General features: G+C 47.6%; 1 protein-coding gene across 3 annotated transcripts in view; it reads left to right on the forward strand.

The window, feature by feature from the left end:
* ANO9 (anoctamin 9) overlaps positions 1–22,867 on the forward strand; it is a 129,597-nt gene that overhangs the window by 92,419 nt on the left and 14,311 nt on the right. For all 3 annotated transcript variants that reach the window (XM_063944728.1, XM_063944727.1, XM_063944729.1), the window contains 9 exons: positions 82–246; positions 1,332–1,368; positions 3,672–3,783; positions 5,605–5,662; positions 5,738–5,835; positions 13,158–13,312; positions 13,407–13,559; positions 13,716–13,860; positions 17,155–17,262. In XM_063944728.1, coding sequence (XP_063800798.1) covers positions 82–246; positions 1,332–1,368; positions 3,672–3,783; positions 5,605–5,662; positions 5,738–5,835; positions 13,158–13,312; positions 13,407–13,559; positions 13,716–13,860; positions 17,155–17,262 — 1,031 coding nt within the window. The remainder of the gene's footprint in view (positions 1–81; positions 247–1,331; positions 1,369–3,671; positions 3,784–5,604; positions 5,663–5,737; positions 5,836–13,157; positions 13,313–13,406; positions 13,560–13,715; positions 13,861–17,154; positions 17,263–22,867) is intronic.

The following is a 22,867-nucleotide window of genomic DNA, read 5'->3' on the forward strand; positions in this document are numbered from 1 at the left end:
TTGCTAAATCCTACAACAGTGCACACTCTGCTTTATTAGTCATTACTTAACCCTTCACTCTTCTCCATCTTCACCTGTCAGATAGCCATTTTAATTGGCATAGCACAAGCTCTAGTCATATACCGAGTGGTAGTGACAGTGTCCTTCATGCGCTCATCTTGGGACTTATTACGTGAACATTCCACCACAGCTGCCGTCATGTCTGGAGCTGTACTGCATTACATCACTATTGTCATCATGACCAAGGTAAGACGTGACTTTGTAATGTGTAAACTCCTCAAGGTCACTGGCCCTCATTCCGAGTTGTTCGCTCGGTATTTTTCATCGCATCGCAGTGAGAATTCTCTTAGTGCGCATGCGTAATGTTCGCACTGCGCATGCGTCAAGTAACTTTACTAAGAAGAAAGTAATTTTACTCACGGCTTTTTCGTCGCTCCGGAGAACGCATTGTGATTGACAGGAAATGGGTGTTACTGGGCGGATGTACGGCGTTTTAGGGGCGTGTGGCAGGAAACGCTACCGTTTCCGGAAAAAACGCAGGCGTGTCTGGAGAAACGGTGGGAGTGCTTGGGCGAACGCTGGGTGTGTTTATGACGTCAGCCGGGACCGAAAAGCACTGAATTGATCGCACAGGCAGAGTAAGTCTGGAGTTACTCAGAAACTGCTAACTCGGTTTTGATCGCAATATTGCGAATACATCGGTCGCACATTTAAGATGTTTAGATTCACTCCCAGTAGGCGGCGGCTTAGCGTGTGTAACTCTGCTATAATCGCCTTGCGAGCGAACAACTCGGAATGAGGGCCACTGTTACTGTGTGTTGGTGAAGCGGAACACATTGTGTTATCTATGTGACTGGTACAAATGTGGAAAAAAGTGTTACAACCCATAACAGCCAGAGTGAGATGTATAAAGGCCCGTAGATAAGGTGGAGAGAGATAAAGTACCAACCAATCAGTCACCAACTGCAGTTTTTTGAACACAGCCTGTAAAATGACAGAGGCTGATTGGCTGGTATTTTATCTCTCTCCACTTTATTTTACACCAAGCTTTGGTACATCTTCTCCAGCAACCCCCCCCCTCCCCCTTCCCCCTTCCCCAATCAGATACCAATTTTCAGATAATTTTTCAGATAAAAGGACATAGTCCAGGTTGTAGCTATGGGTTACAATTACATTTTTTATCCTATATTACATGTGTTACAGTTTTCCTCCTGGCTTTTCTTTGTTCCATTCTTCCAGTATGTTGGTACCAGTGAGCAACTGTTTCATGTAAATTCTTAAGGATACTGATTGAGTGTAAGTTATTAATTGTTACATTCTTTGTTTTGCAGGTGAATCGCAAAGTGTCCACTTATTTATGTAACTTGGGTTAGTCCCTTTTATTTTATTTTTCATATTAACAATGGTTCATACATAGGGGCCCGTAAATTTGAAAACAAAACCTTTGACAAGTTTGCACAACCAGGGGAAAATTCAGACCCGATCGTAGCAGCAAACTTGTTAGCAGTTGGGCAAAACCATGTGCACTGCAGGTGTGGCAGATATAACATTTGCAGAGAGAGTTAAGGGGGTACACACGGAGCGATATTCAGCTAATTTCTAAGCAATCTGACTAGATTGCTTATAAATTAGCTGAACATCGCTCCGTGTGTAGGGGTGCCGGCAACAGCGATGCGTGGTCCCGCGCGTCGCTATCGCCGGTGCTATATTGGCCTGCATGCAGGCACAATCTAGCAGGTCGCTCATTTCACCGCTGGGTGAAATGAGCGGCCCCCCGTGTCTGTCCCACCCTCGCTCAGCACATCGCGCTGTGCTGAGCGGGGGGAGAGATATGTGTCTAGCACAGACTGCTCAGCACACATCTCTGGAGCAAATCTCCCCGTCAGTACAGCCCTTAAATTTGGGTGGGTTATTTTGTTTCTGTGCAGGGTAAATACTGGCTGCCTTATTTCTACACTGCAATTTAGATTTCAGTTTGAACACACCCCACCCAAATATAACTCTCTCTGCACATGTTATATCTACCCCTCCTGCAGTGCACATGGGCCCTCATTCCGAGTTGATCGCTCGCTAGCTACTTTTAGCAGCCGTGCAAACGCATAGTCGCCGCCCACGCGCAAGTGTATTTTCGCTATGCAAGTGTGCGAACGCGTGTGCAGCGGAGCTCTGCAAAAACATTTTGTGCAGTTTCAGAGTAGGTCTGGACTTACTCAGTCCTTGCGATCGCTTCAGTGTTTTTGTTCCCGGAATTGACGTCAGACACCTGCCCTGCAAACGCCTGGACATGCCTGCGTTTTCCCTACCACTCCCAGAAAACGGTCAGTTGACACCCGCAAACACCCTCTTTCTGTCAATCTCCTTGCGACCGGCTGTGCGAACGGAATAGTCGTAGAAGCCATCGCTGGGTACGGAACCATTGTGTACTCGTACGATGCGCCTGCGCATTGTGGTGCATACGCATGCGCAGATTAGCCTTGTTCTGCCATGATCGCTGCGCTGCGAAAATCCGTAGCGAGCGTTTAACTCGGAATGACGCACCCTGGTTTTGCCCAACTGCTAACAAATTTGCTGCTACGATCAGGTCTGAATTACTCCCATAGTTTACTTCCTTCTTGTTAGCAAATAAAGTAATCCCATTATAGGAATTTCCACATCAGGTTTATTTGGGTGCAGTAGTAGCCCGGATTATGAAAAAGTATGCAGCTAAGGTATCAATTCCACCATGAAAGTCTATAATAACACATGGGAGCCTTACTCTTGTAAAGGTGCTTGCATACAATCAGGGCCGGCCATCACCAATTTAATGCACTAGGCAAGATTCTGGCCCCAATCTAGAACCCTTCCCGCACACACCAGAGAAAGGGGAGTGGTCTCACTGAATAGGTGTGGTCTCATGATGGTGTGTGACTGGGGAGGCAGAGGGGGTCAGTGTCTCCAGCCATCAAATCTCTCCATCTTATGTCTCCAGCCGTCAAATCTCTCCTCCTAGTGTCACTAGTCATCAAGTCCCTCCCCCTTGTGTCTCTAGCAATCAAATCTCCACCCCCCCCCCACCCCCTTGTGTGTCTCCAGCCATCAAGTGTCTCTCCATTGTGTTTCTCCAGCAATCGGATCTTTTCCCTTGTGTCTCTCCAGCAATCAGATCTCTCCCCTTGTGTGTCCCCAAAAATCCAATCCTCAGGCTAACGCTCCTAATTTACTTGCTTTGGCTGTCTTCTCTCCTCAGTGGAGTGCTCTCTGCTGCGAATGGTGCTTGAGTGATACTGATGGAGGCTCCAGAAGCTGTTTGATAGGCGCTGGGCTGTACCGATTTTCTGCTGCTGCTCTAATATAACAGGCAGCGGTGCGGCAGTGCTAGAAAGCCTGTATATCCCATTGGAAGACAGCCACTGTCAGTCAGGACTTCTATTATCTGGAGTCGGTTCTATGTCCAGCCTGCCCAGATGTCCACAAGCATTTGCCTGTACAGCCTACACTTGAGGCCGGCTCTGGCAATCCTCTGTGTTGTGCATTGAATAAGTACATGGAGGCTGAACAAAGGGTGGTTCCCGTGCCTGATAACAACTGTTACCAGTAGTATTGGCTGGTATAATATAGGCAGTGGCATTATAAAAGGGTGACACCAGGGACTTATTAGGAGTATAATAAAGCGCTCCCATTTTTCCCCTCAGAGAAACCTCGGACTTTCACAGATCGAGAAAACAGCTTCACAACGAAAGTGTTCACATTTCAGTTCGTCACACACTTCTCATCTCTTTTCTATGTGGCGTTCTTCCTGGGAAGGTAACATGCTGAAAATGAGAACTTTGTTTCCATCTACCATTGTAGAATATTACACCTTACAGTTTTATAATGGTTACAATATATTATACCACTTTTCCTACGTAGATCATAGTGTCGACCTGAATTAGGTCGACAGTCAATAGATCGATCCCAGATGGTCAACATGCAATAGGTCAACAAAGTCAATATTCCGACATGTAAAAAGGTAGACACTTGAGAAGGTCGACGGGTACAAAAGGTCGACACAGTCAAAAGATCACATGTAGATGGTCAACATGGAAAATGTTGACACAGGTTTTTTTGGTTCTTTGGGTGTCATATTCTATGTTAAATTGCATGTGACCCCAATTAGTATACCGCGTCCCCTTGCTGCGCTTGGCACAGGTCCACGTGGATGGTAAATTCTGAAAAAAATTAAAACAAAAACTTGTGTCGATCATTGTCATGTCGACCATCTGAACCTGTCAACCTTTTGTACCTGTCAACATTTAAGTAGTGACAGCCTTTTGTACCTGTCGACCTAATGCATGTCGACCTATCATCTGGAACCCCTTCCTACAATGTATACTGCCACACCACAGCCTTCAATATTGTAATAAAATGAGGGGTTAATTTCACCTTTGGAATCCTGCACCATGTTTCCCATGTGGTATATTGTGGAAAATATGTATATTTGAACTTGTAGGGAATGTTGTGGGTGTTTACAATAGGGATGGCCATTGACCATCAATCATTTAAAATCATTAATGGTCTATGCTTGGTGTTGAACACTTTTACCATTGATGGTACAGAACCACCAGATATATATATATATATATATATATATATATATATATATATATATATATATAATTTATTTATTTTCTACAAGGTGTAGGGACACGGAGCCTAGCTCTGCCCCACTCAACCCCCTCCACCTGCCCCCTCACCACCACCACCACCACCACCGCGCACCCTTTTTAGCCGGCAGCCCAGTTAATAGTAAAGCAGGGATGACCATTGGTAAGGTGATACCATCCATCGTGTTCCCTTTGCAGATTGTTTTACACCATCAAGGTTAACCACCAATGGTGAACATCGGTGGTCAACCCACCGGTGGCCATTCCTAGTTTACATTGTTATGTTGCAAGGTGGCTTATAGATAACTGTTATGAGAGCCCCATTCACATGCTTTGAAAAGACTGCTGTATCCTGTCCCTGTCACTGAGACAGGAAGTCACAATCAACTGCATGCTAAGGCCCCCATTTATCAAGCCTTGGAGAGTGATAAAGTACCAACCAATCAGCTCCTAACTTCCATGCCACAGCCTGTGTTTGAAAAATGATAGTTAGGAGCTGGTTGGCTGGTACTTTATCACCGTGCTAATTATTACTTTCCAAGGCTTGATAAATCTGGGCCTTGATCTCTGGGAAACAGGATGTGAAGAGTAAAACTAATAATTACCTAGGCCTCACCTGGACCCAGCCACTTAGTTAACTTTAGCAAGACCCCATTGTTCTGAGCTGTGACCAACGTGACAGCCTGGAGACATAGCAGTAGGGGGGGTTCGGGGCATATGGTTTTGAGAAGGGACAGCCCAGTAACAGCCCTTTATGACAGGTTCCAATCCCTGAGGGGGGGATGCGGTTAATATACCACATGTCAGGATCCCGGCATACAGGATACTGACGCCGGAATCCCGACAGGTGGGGAAATGCTGGCGTTCGGAATCCCGACCGCAGCCAGAATCCCAACTTCACTCGCCAGCGGACCCGAAGCGCCTATAGATCTCTCTTTATGTGTATGTGGGAAACTGAATTCAAGTATTTTTCTCCTCATAGGATAAACGGTTATCCAGGAAATTATGTGCGTATTGCGGGGCACTGGCGGCTGGAAGAAGTAAGTGTTCGTTAGTGTAATGTCAGGTGGGTAGGAATACTGTAGTCTGATTGTAACGTCAACCTCTCATTACAGTGTCACCCAAGTGGCTGCATCACAGACCTCTTTATACAGATGTGTATCATCATGATTCTTAAACAGACGCTCAGTAACTGTGTGGAATTTCTCTCCCCGTGAGTATGATCAGTGCTCTGTGTACTATAATAACACTTCTTGTATTTGTTAAGATTTTTGCTGTATATGTGAAAATACAGTAGGTCTGTAACACTTTTCTTACACACGGAGTGATGGCTTCTCCCAAACCATCCCAATTTTACCTCATTGGTGCAAAATGTCCAAATAATTCTGTCAGATGAGCCACACTTTCTCTAACGTCCTAAGTGGATGCTGGGGACTCCGTAAGGACCATGGGGAATAGCGGCTCCGCAGGAGACTGGGCACAACTAAAGAAAGCTTTAGGATTACCTGGTGTGCACTGGCTCCTCCCACTATGACCCTCCTCCAGACCTCAGTTAGAATCTTTTGCCCGGCTGAGCTGGATGCACACTAGGGGCTCTCCTGAGCTCCTAGAAAGAAAGTATATTTAGGTTTTTTATTTTACAGTGAGATCTGCTGGCAACAGACTCACTGCAGCGAGGGACTAAGGGGAGAAGAAGCGAACCTACCTAACAGGTGGTAGTTTGGGCTTCTTAGGCTACTGGACACCATTAGCTCCAGAGGGATCGACCGCAGGACCCGACCTTGGTGTTCGTTCCCGGAGCCGCGCCGCCGTCCCCCTTACAGAGCCAGAAGAGTGAAGAGGTCCGGAAAATCGGCGGCAGAAGACTTCGGTCTTCACCAAGGTAGCGCACAGCACTGCAGCTGTGCGCCATTGCTCCTCATGTACACCTCACACTCCGGTCACTGATGGGTGCAGGGCGCTGGGGGGGGGCGCCCTGAGGGCAATATAAGACACCTTGGCTGGCAAATCTACATCATATATAGTCCTAGAGGCTATATAGATGTAAAAATACCCCTGCCAGTATTCCAGAAAAAGCGGGAGAAGTCCGCCGAAAAAGGGGCGGGGCTATCTCCCTCAGCACACTGGCGCCATTTTATCTTCACAGTGCAGCTGGAAGATAGCTCCCCAGGCTCTCCCCTGTAGTTTTCAGGCTCAAAGGGTTAAAAAGAGAGGGGGGGCACTAAATTTAGGCGCAATATATGTATACAAGCAGCTATTGGGGAAAAATCACTCAGTTATAGTGTTAATCCCTGCATTATATAGCGCTCTGGTGTGTGCTGGCATACTCTCTCTCTGTCTCCCCAAAGGACTTTGTGGGGTCCTGTCCTCAGTCAGAGCATTCCCTGTGTGTGTGCGGTGTGTCGGTACGGCTGTCTCGACATGTTGGATGAGGAAGGTTACGTGGAGGCGGAGCAGAGGCCGATAAATGGGATGTCGTCCCCTGTGGGACCGACACCAGAGTGGATGGATAGGTGGAAGGTATTAACCGACAATGTCAACTCCTTACATAAAAGGCTGGATGACGTAACAGCTGTGGGACAGCCGGCTTCTCAGCCCACGCCTGCCCAGGCGTCTTAAAGGCCATCAGGGGCTCAAAAAACGCCCGTTACCTCAGATGGCAGACACAGATGTCGACACGGAGTCTGACTCCAGTGTCGACGAGGTTGAGATATATATACACAATCCACTAGAAACATCCGTTGCATGATCTCGGCAATGATAAATGTGTTACGCATTTCTGACATGAACCCAAGTACCACATAAAAGGGGTTTTATTTTTGGGGAGAAAAAGCAGCCAGTGTTTTGTTCCCCCATCAGATGAGTGAATGAAGTGTGTAAAGAAGCGTGGGTTCCCCCGATAAGAAACTGGTGATTTCTAATAAGTTACTGATGGCGTACCCTTTCCCGCCAGAGGATAGGTCACGTTGGGAGATATCCCCTAGGGTGGATAAGGCGCTCACACGTTTGTCAAAAAAGGTGGCACTGCCGTCTTAGGATACGGCCACCTTGAAGGAGCCTGCTGATAAAAAGCAGGAGGCTATCCTGAAGTCTGTATATGCACACTCAGGTACTATACTGAGACCTAAAATTGCCTCAGCATAAATAGTGCTGCTGCAGCGTGGTCTGATACCCTGTCAGATAATATTAATACCCTAGACAGGGATAATATTTTGCTAACATAGAGCATATTAAAGACGTCGTCTTATATGAAGGATGCACAGAGGGATATTTGCCGGCTGGCATCCAGAATTAATGCAATGTCTATTCTGCCAGGAGGGTATTAGAGACCCGGCAGTGGACAGGTGATGCTGCCTTAAAAGGCACATGGAGATTCTGCCTTATAAGGGTGAGGAATTGTTTGGGGATGGTCTCTGGGACCTCGTATCCACAGCAACAGCTGGGAAGAAAAAATTTTTACCTCAGGTTTCCTCACAGCCTAAGAAAGCACCGTATTTTCAGGTACAGTCCTTTCGGCTTCAGAAAAGCAAGCGGGTCAAAGGCGCTTCCTTTCTGCACAGAGACAAGGGAAGAAGGAAAAAGCTGCACCAGACAGCCAATTCCCAAGATCAAAAATCTTCCCCCGCTTCCTCTGAGTCCACCGCATGACGCTGGGGCTCCACAGGTGGAGACAGGTGCGGTGGGGGCGCGTCTCGGGAACTTCAGGGACCAGTGGGCTTGCCCACAGGTGGATCCCTAGGTTCTGCAAGTAGTATCACAGGGATACAAGCTGGAGTTCGAGGCGACTCCCCCTCGCCGTTACCTCACATCAGCCTTGCCTGCTGCCCTCGGAGAAAGGGAGGTAGTACTGGCGGCAATTCACAAGCTGTGCTTCCAGCAGGTGAAATCAAGGTACCCCTCCTTCAACAAGGCCGGGGTTACTATTCCAAAATGTTTGTGGTACCGAAACCAGACGGTTCGGTGAGACCCATTCTAAAGTTGAAATCCTTGAACACTTATATACGAAGGTTCAAGTTCAAAATGGAATCGCTCAGGGCGATTATTGCAAGCCTGGAGAATTTCATGGTATCACTGGACATCAAGGATGCTTACCTGCATGTCCCTATTTACCCTCTTCACCAGGTGTACCTCAAAATTGTGGTACAGGATTGTCATTACCAATTCCAGACGTTGCCGTTGGTCTGTCCCCGGCACCGAGGGTATTTACCAAGGTAATGGCCGAAGTACTTATCCCGTACTTGGACGATCTCCTTATAAAGGCGAGGTCCAGGGAGCAGTTGTTCGTCGGAGTATCACTATCTCGGGAAGTGCTACAACAGCACGGCTGGATTCTGAATATTCCAAAGTCGCAGCTGGTTCCTACGACGCTTCTACTGTTCCTGGGTATGGTTCTGGACACAGAACAGGATAAAAAGGGTTTCTCCCGGAGGAGAAGTCCAAGGAGTTGGCGTCTCTAGACAGAGACCTCCTAATACAAATACAGGTGTCGGTGCATCAATGCACGCGAGCCTTGGGAAAGATGGTAGCTTCTTACGAAGAAATTCCATTCGCCAGGTCCCATGCAAGGATCTTCCAGTGGGATCTGTTTGACAAGTGGTCCGGGTCGCATCTTCAGATGCATCGGCGGATAACCCTGTCTCCAAGGGCCAGGGTGTCGCTGTGGTGGTGACTGCAGAGGGCTCATCTTCTAGGGGGCCGCAGATTCGGCATACTGGACTGGGTCCTGGTGACCACGGATGCCAGCCTTCAAGGCTGGGGGGCAGTCACACAGGCAAGAAACTTCCAAGGCCTATGGAAAAGTCAGGAGACTTCCCTACACATAAATGTTCTGGAACTATGGGCCATTTACAATGCCCTAAGTCAGGCTAGACCCCTGCTTCAACACCGGCCGGTGCTGATCCAGTCAGACAACATCACGGCGGTCGCTCATGTAAACCGACAGGGCGGCACAAGAAGCAGGATGGCGATGGCAGAAGCCACAAGGATTCTCCGATGGGCGGAAAATCATGTGTTAGCACTGTCAGCAGTGTTCATTCCCGGAGTGGACAACTGAGAAGCAGACTTTCTCAGCAGACACGACCTCCACCCGGGAGAGTGGGGACTTCATCCAGAAGTCTTCCAAATGATTGTACACCGTTGGGAAAGGCCACAGGTGGACATGATGGCGTCCCGCCTCAACAAAAAGCTACAAAGATATTGCGCCAGGTCAAGGCACCCTCAGGCGATAGCTGTGGACGCTCTGGTAACACCGTGGGTGTACCAGTCGGTGTTTGTGTTCCCTTCTCTGCCTCTCATACCCAGGGTAATGAGAATAATAAGAAGGAGAGGAGTAAGAACTATACTCATTGTTCCGGGTTGGCCAAGAAGAGCTTGGTACCCAGAACTCCAAGAAATGATCTCAGAGGACCCATGGCCTCTGCCGCTCAGACAGGACCTGCTGCAGCAGGGGGCCTGTCTGTTCCAAGACGTACCGCGGCTGCGTTTGACGGCATGGCGGTTGAACGCCGGATCCTGAAGGAAAAGGGCATTCCGGAGGAAGTTATCCCTACGCTATTTAAAGCTAGGAAAGAAGTGAACGCAAACCATTATCACCGCATATGGCGGAAATATGTTGCGTGCTGTGAGGCCAGTAAGGCCCCAAAGGAGGAATTTCAGCTAGGTCGATTTCTGCACTTCCTACAGTCAGAGGTGACTATGGGCCTAAAATTGGGTTCCATTAAGGTCCAGATTTCGGCTCTATCGATTTTCTTCCAAAATAGAACTGGCTTCACTGCCTGAAGTTCAGACTTTTGTTAAGGGAGTGCTGCATAGTCAGCCCCCGTTTCTGCCTCCAGTGGCACCGTGGGATCTCAACGTAGTGTTGGATTTCCTGAAGTCGCATTGAGTTGAGCCACTTAAATCCGTGGAGCTACAATACCTCACGTGGAAAGTGGTCATGCTGTGGGCCTGGGCGTCGGCCAGGCGTGTATCAGAATTGGCGGCTTTGTCATGCAAAAGCCCTTATCTGTATTTTATATGGATAAGGCGGAATTGAGGACTCGTTCCCAATTCCTTCCTAAGGTGGTATCAGTTTTTCATGTGAACCAACCTATTGTGGTGCCTGTTACTTGGGACTTGGAGGATTCCAAGTTTCTGGACGTAGTCAGGGCCCTGAAAAGTATATGTTTCCAGGACGGCTGGAGTCAGGAAAACTGACTCGCTATTTATCCTGTATGCACCCAACAAGCTGGGTGCTCCTGCTTCTAAGCAGACTATTGCTCGCTGGATCTGTAGCACGATTCAACTTGCACATTCTGCGGCTGGACTGCCGCACCCTAAATCTGTATAAGCCCATTCCACGAGGAAAGTGGGCTCTTCTTGGGCGGCTGCCCGAGGGGTCTCGGCTTTACAAATTTGCCGAGCTGTTACTTGGTCGGGTTCAAACACTTTTGCAAGAGTCTACAAGTTGGTTACCCTGGCTGAGGAGGACCTAGAGTTTGCTCATTCGGTGCTGCAGAGTCATCCGCACTCTCCCGCCCGTTTGGGAGCTTTGGTATAATCCCCATGGTCCTTACGGAGTCCCCAGCATCCACTTAGGACGTTAGAGAAAATATGATTTTACTCACCTGTAAATCTATTTCTCGTAGTCCGTAGTGGATGCTGGGCGCCCATCCCAAGTGCGGATTGTCTGCAATACTTGTATATAGTTATTGCCTAACTAAAGGGTTATTGTTGAGCCATCTGTTGAGAGGCTCAGTTGTTATCATACTGTTAACTGGGTATTGTATCACGAGTTATACGGTGTGATTGGTGTGGCTGGTATGAGTCTTACCCGGGATTCAAAATCCTTCCTTATTGTGTCAGCTCTTCCGGGCACAGTATCCTAACTGAGGTCTGGAGGAGGGTCATAGTGGGAGGAGCCAGTGCACACCAGGTAGTCCTAAAGCTTTCTTTAGTTGTGCCCAGTCTCCTGCGGAGCCGCTATTCCCCATGGTCCTTACGGAGTCCCCAGCATCCACTACGGACTACGAGAAATAGATTTACCGGTGAGTAAAATCTTATTTTTCCTGACATTGGAGAACACTTTCCGATTCCTGCTATGCTGACAATTTGTGCCTGATACTGAGCCAGGCGCAATGCCGATGTTCATGTAGTTGGGCAATTATTTGCTATTGTGCATGTGCAGAAATTTCAAAGAACCCCTTCTGTGCATCCATTACACAGAGTGTACGCCCAAAGGGGCTATTGCAATTAATATAGACAATAACAGGAAGGTAGAGGAAAAATGATTGGCATTTCTGGGAGGTGACTAGTAGTGCAGGCAAATGTGACGTGCAGTGGGCATATTATGGGGTGTCACCGGCTGCGTTCCCAGACACTCCACCGCTCACATAGGAGACCATAGGGGTGGTGCAAATTTTCCATGGTGCGACCGATGGTGGCATATAGTTATGCACCAATCGTTATTACAGTGTGCATGGGCACTGAAAGTGGGCATCTCAGTGTTTGCACATTTGGCCACACAAATGTGCACAAGGGGGGTCATTCTGACCCGTTCGCTCGCTGCTTTTTAACGCAGCAGAGCAAACGGGCCCCTACTGTGCATGCGCCGGCGCCACAGTGCGCCGGCGCATACCAGACGGCCAAAGGCCGTAGCAGGGATGCGATCGCCTCTGCCTGATTGACAGGCAGAGGCGATCGCTGGGCGGTAGGGGGCGGAACGGCGGCACTTGGCCGCCGTTTCGTGGGTGCGGTCCGGCCAACGCAGGCATGGCCGGACCGAATGGGGGGCGGGCCGTAGCGGCTGCGTGATGTCACACGCAACAGCTGCGGGCAGGGGAGCGATGAGTAGCTTCCGGCCAGCACGCTAAAGCTGCGCTGGCCGGGAGCTACTCTTGAAGTGCAAAGGCATCGCCGCTGTACGATGCCTTTGCACTTCTGCGGGGAAGGGGGGGCGGCACTGATATGCAGGGCGGACTAGCCCTGTGCTGGGCGTCCCCCCGCACGTCAGGGAAGATGATCGTAGCTGTGCTAAATTTAGCACAGCTACGATCAACTCGGAATGACCCCCAAGGGGCGCAATGTGTAGTGACATTTGCATAAACTCGCAGACAGGCGTTTGCAGGGGCGTTTTAATAGAGATGGGGCCAATTGCAGGCTCCTATTGGGCCCCCTCCTCTCCGGTGGTGCAGTATACTCTGACTGTGGCAGAGTCTACTGCACGTGTACAGGTCTTCGGGAACATGGTGTCCATGTTGCGTTTCAGGGGACATCTCTACTGCGAAAGTAAATAACCAGTATAATAGCAGTGGCTGCCATATTCCCGGTGATTTCTGCAGCCAACGCCGGACTGACAGAGCGATAAGTATAATTATATGGGTGCAGGGTGTGTGGGGCCCCATGGACTCAGGGACCCGTGTGCACCACACACCTTGCACCTGTTATAGATACGCCAGTGGGCGGCTGCCAATACACAATAACGCATGCGATTTTGCTTGTGATGTAGAATCAGGACATTTATCTGATCAAATACCTGAAAATCAATCCTGTTTGCAGATACTTATGCCTCAAGGTGCACTACCTGCAGGCTCGGATGAGCAGGGTGCATGTTGAGCAGGGCTCAGAAGATTATGTCATGGAGTCATGGAAAGCCAATTACAGGATGGGCAAAGTGCATATATTCAGTTTGTTTGATGAATTTCTGGAAATGGGTGAGTCTCAGACGTACACTTGATGTTTGCATCAATTAGATTCTATCTTCTCACAATTGATCTGATTGGTCCATTTCTTTCTCATTCTCTCTAGTCATCCAGTACAGTTTCACTACAATCTTCGTGGCTGCCTTCCCCCTGGCCCCACTCCTTGCTTTCCTCAACAATGTGCTGGAAATCCGTCTGGATGCCATCAAAATGACCCGCCTGCAGCGCCGCCTAGTGCCCAGAAAAGCAAATGACATAGGTAGGGTGTTCATGTTCTGTGTATATATATATCACCTAACTGCTAGTTCACATGTTTGCACTGCTTACACGTCAAGACCATACAATGTTTATAATTAATTTATATGGTAATGTTTATTGGTTAATTCTGATAATGCTGCATGTCTTTATTCTTCAGGTATCTGGCTGCAAGTCCTAGAAGCTGTGGGTGTACTTGCTGTCATCACTAATGGCCTAGTCATTGCTATCACGTCTGACTTCATCCCTAGGCTTATATACAAATATGCCTATGGACCCTGCGCACACGGGGAGAAGGACATTGAGTAAGTTATAGAGCTTATAAAAAATAGGAAAGAGCCAAAAAAAAATCTGTTACTGAGCACTGCTGACTGAGGGTACCAGCCCATGGTCACAGGTTTCCTCCCTAATAGAACGGGTGGTCTTCACTTTGCCAGCGGTCTGGCTCCCGACGACCAGCATACCGGCGCCGGAATACCCTACTACACCCAATAGAACTGTGGGCCTGACCCAGAAATGGTAGAAAATCGCTCAGCCATTGTGTGTTTTGCTAAAATATGCAAGCAGAAGGAGGCGTCTTCAATCAAAGGACGTCCGCTTACAGCTTCTGTGATCCCCAGTAACCCTCAGGTTATGCGCGGCTGTCTGGCCAAATCACACTGCTGGCGCAACGTGTCATTCGTGTGGCTTTTGGGGCACTGCGAGCAACATTGCCAACCCTGATCTGCACATGCTCAGTGCGGCTCCTGCGCATGTACAGATCTTACAGCATCACAAATGTTTGTTACCATAGTATACTTCACTAACACAGGCCCTCTGATTACAATATTTTTGTAGGTTATTAGTTCAAGCAGTTGTTTGTCATGATTAGGGAAGGGGATCAGTATGAGTGACCGCCAGACGGGTTGCCGGCAGTCACAATGCCGACACCAGAATCCTGAAGTAAGAAATCCTGACTGGGGCGAGGTAAGTATGTCCCTCCCGCTCCCCCACCCCCTAACAGTAACCTTCACTTCCCACGGCCTAACACTAACCTCCCCCCGGTGGTGCCTAAACCTAAATCCCCCCCCCCCCCCTTTCCCTGCAGCCTAACCCTAATCCTCCTCCCTTAGTGCCTAACCATAACTTCCCCTCCACGCAGCCTAATCCTAACCTCCCCCCGACTCTAACCCTAACCCGCCCGCTATACTTCCGTTCGGGATTCTGGCGTCGGTCTCCTGATCCTGTCGGGATTCCATTGTCAGCATTTTGACGGGGTCGGGATTCCGGCATTGGTATTCTGACTGCCAGGATCTTGACAGCTGGCATCTTAAACAAATCCCTTAGGGAAGGCAATTTTGTCTCATTTTTTCAATCCCAGGATTTAGGTTTGAAAACATCTCAAGCCTAACATACCCGGGATTGAGTTGATCAATGAAAATATTATCTTCCCGCTGCTCCCGATCCCGGGATTGGTTTCCATAGTCGTGATCATGAATAGCTGCTTGGCGTGGATATCTGCTAAATCTGGGAACATATGTGAATATGGCTGATTCATTTCCAGCTGGTACTGTAGCCTACATATCTCTAAAAGGTCCAAAAGCACAACTGTAATTGGCAGCATACAATGACCATCTCCATTACACTACTGACTGATGTATTACTGGGATCAGTTTGAGATCCCGGCAGTCAGGAGATCGATGCCGGGATCCTGGCGGCGAGCGCAGTGTGTCATGGTGTAAAGAAGGTATAAAAGCTAATGTGGCGCCAACTCAGGATACAAGCAGCTACCCCCTTTGCACCAATGGTATTCCCTTATACCGAAGTGTATACGTGAACATGTATGGAGTAGGTACAATAGGGTGCGCTTAATAGGTGGATATCAAATGTGGCAAGTTAAATCCCTTTAACGTGGAAAAAAGAAAACAATGCTTCCCTTAATACTTCATATATGCATAAATTCTTGAACTGGTTCCATATGCAAGGAAACAGATAAAAAGCATATAGTGTAGTATATTTATATAGGGAAAATTTAATACAATAAACATTCAAGTATAGATGAAACAAATGTCACACACATAAAATGCAAGTCTCTTTTCTTTAAATGTTTTCACCCAATTGGAGGGTGATATGGGTGGAGGATTACCAGATAAGAGTGTTTTACGGGCGTTCGGATGTAACCTTAGGGTAACTGGCTCCGGAACCTGGTTCCCTCGTCCACGTTACAATCGTCTGGTCAGCCTTTCCCCTGTCCAAGGTCCAGTAAGTACTCCACTCTCCTGCTGCTCGCTGCGCTTGCCACACTTCGGGCCCGGTGGCGACACAAGATTCTACTCCCCCTTGGGTGGTGGTGTAGACCCCCAAGTGGGGAAACCAGCCGGCGCTCCGGATTCCAACCGTTGGTATTGCAGATGGTGTCTGGATTCCGACATCGGTATATTGACCGCCGGGATCCCGTCTGGCGGTCAATTGACTGCCTCCCCTATTACTGTATTACATTTACTGTTAAGTTGTTTCAAGATCTGGTTGAGCCCATATTCAGATGTTTTTGATGAGCACCCCTTTTTTTTTTTTTAGGATGTGGGGCAAATTTTATATTTGGTTCGGGGTGGGGGAGTAGCGACACATCTTCAAATCTCAGTACACGCGTGCTGAAAATACAAAGACAAGTTTTTTCATTTACATATCATAGCAACATGTATTGACAAGTTACAGAGGTGCACCCTTTAGATGGAATTGCTCCCAACTGCTTATGATCTGTAGTGCTCTGTTTCTATTAATCCTTGGGTTATACCTATAGCATTTCTGAGGAATCGTGCTATAAAATAATAGTTGTTTAAACAAAAATATTACAGTTGCTTCCCATTGGCTGCAAAGAGGACAGTCTGGTTCACACAAATGGAAATTCTGAATGTAAATTAGTATTTCAAACAGCATTTATATTACGGTATACTGTAGTTTAGCAAATTTTAGACAAAATAACGTCAGCTCCGGCCCCGATCAGCCCGTTCTCATAGCACTGTAGGAGTAAGTCCTGGGCTGTACACAGACTGCACACAGTAGAAAAATCAATCAACAGTGAGTGAGGTGTGAACGGATTTGCAGCTGTCCGCTGACTGAGGGATCTTTAGCAGCTTGGCATACACGTGATCGCACACATGCACGGCGAATATACACTCCCCTTGGGCAGCGACTATCTGAACGCAGGACAACAATTTTAGCAGCCCAGCGATCAGGTCTGAATTACCCTCATAGTTTTGCCCATTAGAGAACAATTTTGCTGTTGCGATCAGGTCTGAATTAGGCCCCTAATTGTGTTGATCCCTTTGTGCAACCGTTTGGTGGACTCCCTGTCTATAATCACAGAGCTGTGGCAGAAATGTTCCCTGTTACTTTCTATCTAATCCTTGGCTGTCCGTAAAATACAGTAAAACAGCAAGTACTATACAGTAAAAGCAGGAGGGAAATAGCTCGCAGAGAAGATGGAAAGAAAGGCAGGACTGAATAATCTGCTTTGGAGATAGAAGTGAATTTTAGCGATGCAGATATTTAATAAGGAGGAATTATCATTATAACTATTATCATTATAAATGATTGTAAAGTATCTGTCTTTCTCTCAGCTGTCTCACAGGTTACATTAACCAGAGTCTGTCCATATTCCACACTCGGGACTTTGAGAGGCTGACCCAAGTCTCACAATCAGTATACTCAAATGTCACAGAATGCAGGTAACTTCACCTACATCCATATCTTGCTGCAAGAAGGTATAAGAACAATTTTGGCAACTACACTACTTGTCCTTCTGTATAGACTTTCTCCTATTGTCAGTATTCTAAAGCACATGCTGGAGCCCATGTGGTTATTACTGTTATAACATGTCCTTTTATTGACAGAAATGTTACCAATGGACAGCTGCCTCTGTAGTACCTTCCTCTGACATATATCTACTTAACACTTACCTTCAACCTGTTCATGTCTACCAGCGTACACCCCCTCCAAATTACACACCCACTCCTATCCTCCCTACTCCCTGTGCATACCTAACAACACACACCCCTCTATTTCACACACCCACTCCTATCCTCCCTACTGCCTGTGTATACCTAACTACATACACCCCTCTCTATATCACACACCCACTCATATCCTCCCTACTCCCTGTGCATACCTACCTACATATACCCCTCTATATCACACACCCACTCCTATCCTCCCTACTGCCTGTGCATACCTACCTACATATACCCCTCTCTATATCACACACCCACTCATATCCTCCCTACTCCCTGTGCATACCTACCTACATATACCCCTCTATATCACACACCCACTCCTATCCTCCCTACTGCCTGTGTACACCTAACTACATACACCCCTCTCTATATCACACACCCACTCATATCCTCCCTACTCCCTGTGCATACCTACCTACATATACCCCTCTATATCACACACCCACTCCTATCCTCCCTACTGCCTGTGTACACCTAACTACATACACCCCTCTCTATATCACACACCCACTCATATCCTCCCTACTGCCTGTGCATACCTACCTACATATACCCCTCTCTATATCACACACCCACTCATATCCTCCCTACTCCCTGTGCATACCTACCTACATATACCCCTCTATATCACACACCCACTCCTATCCTCCCTACTGCCTGTGTACACCTAACTACATACACCCCTCTCTATATCACACACCCACTCATATCCTCCCTACTGCCTGTGCATACCTACCTACATATACCCCTATCTATATCACACACCCACTCCTATCCTCCCTACTACCTGTGTATACCTACCTACATACACCCCTCTCTATATCACACACCCACTCCTATCCTCCCTACTGCCTGTGTATACCTACCTACATACACCCCTCTCTATATCACACACCCAATCATATCCTCCCTACTGCCTGTGCATACCTACCTACATACACCCCTCTCTATATCACACACCCACTCCTATCCTCCCTACTGCCTGTGTATACCTACCTACATACACCCCTCTCTATATCACACACCCAATCCTATCCTCCCTACTGCCTCTGCCTGTGCATACCTACCTACATACACCCCTATCTATATCACACACCTACTCATATCCTCCCTACTCCCTGTGTATACCTACCTACATACACCCCACTCTATATCACACACCTACTCATATCCTCCCTACTCCCTGTGCATACCTACCTACATACACCCCTCTCTATCACACACCCACTCCTATCCTCCCTACTGCCTGTGCATACCTACCTACATATACCCCTATCTATATCACACACCTACTCATATCCTCCCTACTGCCTGTGCATACCTACCTACATACACCCCTCTCTATATCACACACCCACTCCTATCCTCCCTACTGCCTGTGTATACCTACCTACCTACACCCCTCTCTATATCACACACCCACTCCTATCCTCCCTACTGCCTGTGTATACCTACCTACATACACCCCTCTCTATATCACACACCCAATCCTATCCTCCCTACTGCCTGTGCATACCTACCTACATACACCCCTCTCTATATCACACACCCACTCCTATCCTCCCTATTGCCTGTGTATACCTACCTACATACACCCCTCTCTATATCACACACCCAATCCTATCCTCCCTACTGCCTGTGCATACCTACCTACATACACCCCTATCTATATCACACACCTACTCATATCCTCCCTACTCCCTGTGTATACCTACCTACATACACCCCACTCTATATCACACACCTACTCATATCCTCCCTACTCCCTGTGCATACCTACCTACATACACCCCACTCTATATCACACACCTACTCCTATCCTCCCTACTGCCTGTGTATACCTACCTAGATACACCCCAATCCATATCACACACACACTCGTATTTTCCCTCCTCCCTGTGTATACCTACCTACATAATACACCCCTCTTTACATCACACACCGACTCATATCCTCCCTACTCCCTCCCTACCTACATACACCCCTCTCTATATAACACACCGACTCATATCCTCCCTACATACACCCATCTCTACATCACACACCCAGTCATATTATCCATCCTCCCTGTGTATGCCTATCAACATACACCCCTCTCTATATAACACACCTACTCATATCCTCTCTACTCCCTATGTATACCTACCTACATACACCCCTCTCTATAACACACTCCCACTCATATCCTCCCTACTTCATGTGTATACCTACCTACATACACCCCTATCTATATCACACACCTACTCATATCCTCCCTACTCCCTGTGCATACTTACATACATACACCCCACTCTATATCACACACCCACTCCTATCCTCCCTACTGCCTGTGTATACCTACCTACATACACCCCTCTCTATATCACACACCCACTCATATCCTCCCTAATCCCTGTGTATACCTACCTACATACTCCCCTATCTATATCACACACCCACTCATATTTTCCCTCCTCCCTGTGTATACCTACCTACATACACCCCTCTCTACATCACACACCCACTCATATCCTCCCTACTCCCTCCCTACCTACATACACCCCTCTCTATATAACACACCGACTCATATCGTCCCTACTGCCTGTACCGACCTGCATACACCCCTCTCTACATCACACACCCAGTTATATCCTCCATCCTCCCTGTGTATGCCTACCAACATACACCCCTCTCTATATAACACACCTACTCATATCCTCTCTACTCCCTATGTATACCTACCTACATACACCCCTCTCTATAACACACTCCCACTCATATCCTCCCTCCTCCCTGTGTATGCCTACCCGCATACAGCCCTCTCTATGTCACACACCCACTCACATCCTCCCTACTCCCTGTGTATACCTACCTACATATACCCATCTCTATATAACACACCTACTCATATCCTCCCTACTCCCTATGTATACCTACCAACAAACACCCCTCTCTACATCACACACCCACTCATATCTTCCCTACTCCCTTCGTATACCTACCTACATACACTCCTCTCTATATCACACACCCACTCATGTCCTCCCTCCTCCCTGTGTATACCTACCAACATACACCCCTCTCTATATCACATACCCACTCATATCCTCCCTACTCCCTGTGTATACCTACCTACATACACCCTTATCTATATCACACACCTACTAATATCCTCCCTCCTCCCTGTGTATACTTACCAACATACACCCCTATCTATATCACACATCCACTAATATCCTCCCCCATCCCTGTGTATACCTACCTACATACACCCTTATCTATATCACACACCTACTAATATCCTCCCCCATCCCTGTGTATACCTACCTACATACACCCCTCTCTATATAACACACCTACTCATATCCTCCCTACTGTTTGTGTATACCTACCAACATACACCCCTCTCTACATCACACACCCACTCATATCCTCCCTACTCCCTATGTATACCTACCAACATACACCCCTCTCTATATAACACACCGACTCATATCTTCCCTACTCCCTATGTATACCTACCAACAAACACCCCTCTCTACATCACACACCCACTCATATCTTCCCTCCTCCCTGTGTATACCTACCTAAATACACCCCTCTCTATATAACACACCTACTCATATCCTCCCTACTGTTTGTGTATACCTACCAACATACACCCCTCTCTACATCACACACCCACTCATATCCTCCCTACTCCCTATGTATACCTACCAACATACACCCCTCTCTATATAACACACCGACTCATATCCTCCCTACTCCCTATGTATACCTACCTACATACACCCTTATCTATATCACACACCTACTAATATCCTCCCCCATCCCTGTGTATACCTACCTACATACACCCCTCTCTATATAACACACCTACTCATATCCTCCCTACTGTTTGTGTATACCTACCAACATACGCCCCTCTCTACATCACACACCCACTCATATCCTCCCTACTCCCTATGTATACCTACCAACATACACCCCTCTCTATATAACACACCGACTCATATCCTCCCTACTCCCTATGTATACCTACCTACATACACCCTTATCTATATCACACACCTACTAATATCCTCCCCCATCCCTGTGTATACCTACCTACATACACCCCTCTCTATATAACACACCTACTCATATCCTCCCTACTGTTTGTGTATACCTACCAACATACACCCCTCTCTACATCACACACCCACTCATATCCTCCCTACTCCCTATGTATACTACCAACATACACCCCTCTCTATATAACACACCGACTCATATCTTCCCTACTCCCTATGTATACCTACCAACAAACACCCCTCTCTACATCACACACCCACTCATATCTTCCCTCCTCCCTGTGTATGCGTACCCGCATACACCCCTCTCTATGTCACAAACCCACTCACATCCTCCCTACTCCCTGTGTATACCTACCTACATACACCCCTCTCTACATCACACACCCACTCCTATCCTCCCTCTTCTCTGTGTATACCTACCTATATACACCCCTCACTATATAACACACCGACTCATATCCTCCCTACTGCCTGTGTATACCTACCTACATACACCCCTCTCTATATCACACACCTACTAATATCCTCCCTACTCCCTGTGTATACCTACCTACATACACCCCTCTCTATATCACATACCCACTCATATCCTCCCTACTCCCTGTGTATACCTACCTACATACACCCTTATCTATATCACACACCTACTAATATTCTCCCCCATCCCTGTGTATACCTACCTACATACACCCCTCTCTATATAACACACCTACTCATATTCTCCCTACTGTTTGTGTATACCTACCAACATACACCCCTCTCTACATCACACACCCACTCATATCCTCCCTACTCCCTATGTATACCTACCAACATACACCCCTCTCTATATAACACACCGACTCATATCCTCCCTACTCCCTATGTATACCTACCAACAAACACCCCTCTCTACATCACACACCCACTCATATCTTCCCTCCTCCCTGTGTATGCGTACCCGCATACACCCCTCTCTATGTCACACACCCACTCACATCCTCTCTACTCCCTGTGTATACCTACCTACATACACCCCTCTCTACATCACACACCCACTCCTATCCTCCCTCTTCTCTGTGTATACCTACCTATATACACCCCTCACTATATAACACACCGACTAATATCCTCCCTACTGCCTGTGTATACCTACCTACATACACCCCTCTCTACATCACACACCCAGTCATATCCTCCATCCGCCCTGTGTATGCCTACCAACATACACCCCTCTCTATATAACACACCTACTCATATCCTCCCTACTCCCTATGTATACCTAC

The sequence above is a fragment of the Pseudophryne corroboree genome, chromosome 11, assembly GCF_028390025.1.
Source record: "Pseudophryne corroboree isolate aPseCor3 chromosome 11, aPseCor3.hap2, whole genome shotgun sequence".
Lineage (NCBI taxonomy): Eukaryota > Metazoa > Chordata > Amphibia > Anura > Myobatrachidae > Pseudophryne > Pseudophryne corroboree.